The sequence below is a fragment of the Triticum aestivum genome, chromosome 5B, assembly GCF_018294505.1.
Source record: "Triticum aestivum cultivar Chinese Spring chromosome 5B, IWGSC CS RefSeq v2.1, whole genome shotgun sequence".
Lineage (NCBI taxonomy): Eukaryota > Viridiplantae > Streptophyta > Magnoliopsida > Poales > Poaceae > Triticum > Triticum aestivum.
Window position 1 is genome coordinate 8,401,080 of NC_057807.1, and position 4,053 is coordinate 8,405,132.

At 50.5% G+C, this 4,053-nt stretch overlaps 1 protein-coding gene across 1 annotated transcript; it reads left to right on the forward strand.

Annotated features, from left to right (window-relative positions):
• The first annotated feature begins 2,030 nt into the window (after window positions 1–2,030).
• LOC123110086 (3-hydroxyindolin-2-one monooxygenase) lies at window positions 2,031–4,053 on the forward strand. Its single transcript, XM_044530516.1, has 3 exons — window positions 2,031–2,601; window positions 2,693–3,115; window positions 3,212–4,053. Exons 1-3 carry the CDS (start codon window positions 2,074–2,076, stop codon window positions 3,845–3,847), a joined length of 1,587 nt encoding a protein of 528 aa, XP_044386451.1. The 5' UTR covers window positions 2,031–2,073; the 3' UTR covers window positions 3,848–4,053.

Sequence of the window (4,053 nt, forward strand, 5' to 3'; positions counted from 1 at the left end):
CAGGAGAAGTAGACTGCCGGCAAATAAATACACTAGGGCAGATGAACCGGGAATATTGTATCTGCCGAGACAAGTAATCCTCGGTAGCCATTCTCGTGGCGGTTCTATCTGCCGGGAGAAATATTGTCCCAGCAGATGGCCTGCCATTTCAAGAGCTTTCTCCCGGCAGTTTACATACCATTGCATTACTGTTGTGGTGTAGTGAATCGATGGGAGCTTTGGGGGAGTTGAAACATCCTCCATGTGGGACTGTGACAGTGATGTCCCACCCAAAACCCCACCCAGAGCCCACATGTTTTTCACAATCGTGACACTCTTTTTGCGTCAAGCCATGCACTCAACGCCCGATCGTCTTCGTCTGCTCTGCCATCCACCACCGTCGTGATGGATCGGCCAAAGCCCTTCACACTGCCCGTCGTCCCCCAGAACCTGGGCAAGCCTGCATGTGTGATCAGGTCCATAGAATGTCAAGTGCAGCATGTGAGGGGGAGGGCCACCAATAAGGTCGTAGCCGCCTGGGTCGCAGCTACTCCTCCACAGCAGACCACAACCACTGTACTACTATGTCGGCCATCTAGATAGTCAGCCTGAGAGACGTAGTCGCCATAACACTCCACCGCTTCATTCACCTCCGCCTCCAGCCGCCTTCCATGGCACATTGTCGACCTTGACACGAACTACATGTATACGGGAACGCAGTCCTGCAGCTCGCCGATCGTTGTTTCCCTCGAAGGAGCCCTCATCCGGTGATGCCCAGTCACTTCGGTAGAATGCCTCCCCCAAGCTCGACAGTGGCCACCAATGAGCAATGTTGAAAATGATCCACAGCGACGGCGACCACAAGGACAGATAAGTTGAGGACGACTACTTGCCATAGCCGGAGCAAGAAGCGCTTGATGCAAACACCAAGCAGTCGGAGTCGGACGCGCCCAATCCAGACGGCAAGAAGACAAGAGGTTCGTCGTACCCACTGAAAGAGGATGAATTGTTGTGTGATGCATGGTTGGGAACAAGTGTTGATCCGATGCATGGCACCCAGAAAAGGGGGTCGGTTTTTTGGCAAGCCATTCATGATTTCTTTCATGAGCAAAAGAACTACCCCCCCCCCCCTCATATGGCAAAGAAGTCATCCATGATCGCAATGCAAAGTCGCTAGCCCATCGATAATACACCATTCAACATGAGGTCAACAAGTATTGCATGCGGCGCATACACATAAACACAAAAGCGGCGAGGTTTGTTCAAGTTTTCGTGCTAAGATGAGGTCTTTGATACGGACAACCAGACTAGGGGCTTTTATGATCGATGGATGTATAAAACTTTACGAACATCCGTTGCTTTTGATAGTAGTTGCATCTGTTTATAAGTATATAAATGTATGTATGTTTGAATTGCTATAGATCTAGTTAAAGTTTGTCACAGGAATGAGACTGGACAAGGGCGGATATTTGGTGACTTAAGTGATCCGCGTTATAGGGACAATTCGCAAGCTTAACTGCCCCTATATATGGAAGATACTTTTATGGCTATATCTGTTTTTTTACATCTCTTGTTTTTTAACTACCCCTATTAACGCATGTGCACATACCTTATCCTTATAAACACCTCCAAGAGACAGAGTCGGCACATTATCTTGAGGTTGACAAAATCGCCACAAACGCCTTCGTAGTCGACAGGAACATCTCCTCCCACTATACGCACATCACCAAAAGGCCTGGAATAAATTAAAGAAAATGTAAGTATCAATGTCAAGTTTGGGACTTGAACTCTGGTGGGTAGGAGATACAACTGTCCTAACTATCCAACCACAAGTTCTCTCTAATTATATATGTTTGATTGTGATCAATGTTTCATATGGACAAAAATACCTTATTATTTACTGTCATGCTGGTAACATATTCCACTTGTTTTTGGATTTTATTGAGAGTATACGATTTTTGTTGTCAACATAAAGTATTGCCAATTTTGTAGACAAGTCGTGTGGCTGGAGCGAATAAACGTTACGGGTGTGCTTATATAGAGAGCGTGTGGTGAGTAGGAGCCCAGCCATTCCCAGTCAGCTGTCTGGACGCCATGGCTCTTGAAGCAGCGTACCACTACCTGCAGCGCGCTGTCGGCCATGGCACATCCACAGAAGCACTACTACTCACCGTTCTCCTGCTACTCATCATCCGACTAGCATGGGTAAGAGCCTTCGCCACCACCACCGCATCAACAAAATGCAAGCAGCAGCTCCCGCCTACACCTCCAGGCAAGCTGCCTATCATCGGCCACCTCCACCTCATCGGTTCCCACCCCCATGTCTCCTTCCGCGACCTCGCCGCAAAGCATGGCCGCGACGGCCTCATGCTCGTCCATGTCGGTGCCGTGCCCACCGTCGTCGTGTCCACGCCCCAGGCCGCCGAGGCTGTCCTGCGCACGCACGACCACGTGTTCGCGTCCAGGCCACGTAACCCCGTCGCCGACATCATCCGCTACAACTCCACAGACATCGCGTTCGCGCCCTACGGCGACTACTGGCGTAGGGCTAGGAAGGTCGTCAACACGCATCTGCTCAGTGTCAAGATGGTCTACTCCAAGCGCCATGACCGCGAAGAAGAGGTACCTAGCTAAAGGCATATATTACTCTTCTTTTATAGAAACACGGTACAGACACAGACGCTCACACTGATCGACTCAATGATCACTGTAGGTGCGGCTCGTGGTCGCCAAGATCCGTGAGTTGGCCATGGCCGCTCCAGGCAAGGCGTTGGACATGACAGAGCTCCTGGGCGGGTATGCCAGCGACTTTGTGTGCCGTGCGGTCCTCGGAGAGTCCCACAGGAAGCATGGCCGGAACGAGCTTTTCCGCGAGCTCACCGAGATCAGCGCCTCCCTGCTGGGGGGATTCAACCTGGAGGACTACTTCCCGAGGTTGGCAAACCTGGATGTGTTCCTCAGGGTGGTTTGCTCCAAGGCAATGGGAGTCAGCAAAAGGTGGGACAACCTGTTTAACGAGCTCATCGCCGAATATGAACACGGCAAGGAAGATAACGCGGAGGACTTCGTACATCTTTTGCTTTCTCTGAAGAAAGAGTACGGTCTCTCCACGGATAACGTCAAGGCCATCTTGGTGGTAATTAACTCAACCTATCATTTGAAGTTGCCATGCATGTTGCATAATACTCCATGATTGATAAACAGTACTAAGATTTGTGTGATCTTGTAACAGAACATGTTTGAGGCAGCTATAGAAACATCATTCCTGGTGCTGGAATACTCCATGGCCGAGCTCATCAACAACAGGCACGTCATGGCCAAAGTGCAAAAGGAGGTAAGGGAGTCCACACCCCACGGCGAAAAGCTGGACCTGATAATGGAGGAGGACCTCAGCCGCATGCCGTACCTCAAGGCGACCATCAAGGAGGCGATGCGCATACACCCGCCGGCGCCCTTCCTGCTCCCACACTTCTCCACCAATGACTGCGAGATCAACGGATACACGATTCCCGCGGGAACACGGGTCATTGTGAACGCTTGGGCTCTTGCCAGAGACCCGTCGCACTGGGAGAGAGCGGAGGAGTTCTACCCGGAGAGGTTTCTCCAAGAAGGCCGTGATGCAGAGGTCGACATGTATGGTAAGGATATCCGCTTTGTGCCGTTTGGGGCCGGGCGGCGGATCTGCGCGGGTGCTACTTTCGCGATCGCTACTGTTGAGGTAATGCTGGCAAACCTCATATACCATTTCGACTGGGAGCTTCCCAGTGAAATGGAGGCCATTGGCGCAAAGGTTGATATGTCCGATCAGTTTGGGATGACGCTTCGCCGAACGGAGAGGCTTCACCTTGTTCCTAAAATTTACAAATAAGTACCACCGTAGGTTTGTGTTTGTATCAGCTGATACTGTCAGCTACCATCGCATGGTCTGTTAGTTGAGTGCCTATTACTATGTCACCTTAATGTAGTCGTGTTGCATGCTTAATAGCTCCGGGAGTTTGTTGCACACGAGATGGACCTGTCGGATCCTCAATAAATGTAACAGCAAATGATGAATAAAAGTATGGTTCTATGGTA

What these genes read in the sequence shown, in the direction of transcription:
- LOC123110086 (XM_044530516.1), top strand. Translation starts at nt 2,074, where the DNA reads ATGGCTCTTGAAGCAGCGTACCACTACCTGCAGCGCGCTGTCGGCCAT. An exon ending in GCCATGACCGCGAAGAAGAG is followed by an intron (nt 2,602 to 2,692) that starts GTACCTAGCTAA and finishes TGATCACTGTAG; the next exon opens with GTGCGGCTCGTGGTCGCCAA. An exon ending in ACGTCAAGGCCATCTTGGTG is followed by an intron (nt 3,116 to 3,211) that starts GTAATTAACTCA and finishes ATCTTGTAACAG; the next exon opens with AACATGTTTGAGGCAGCTAT.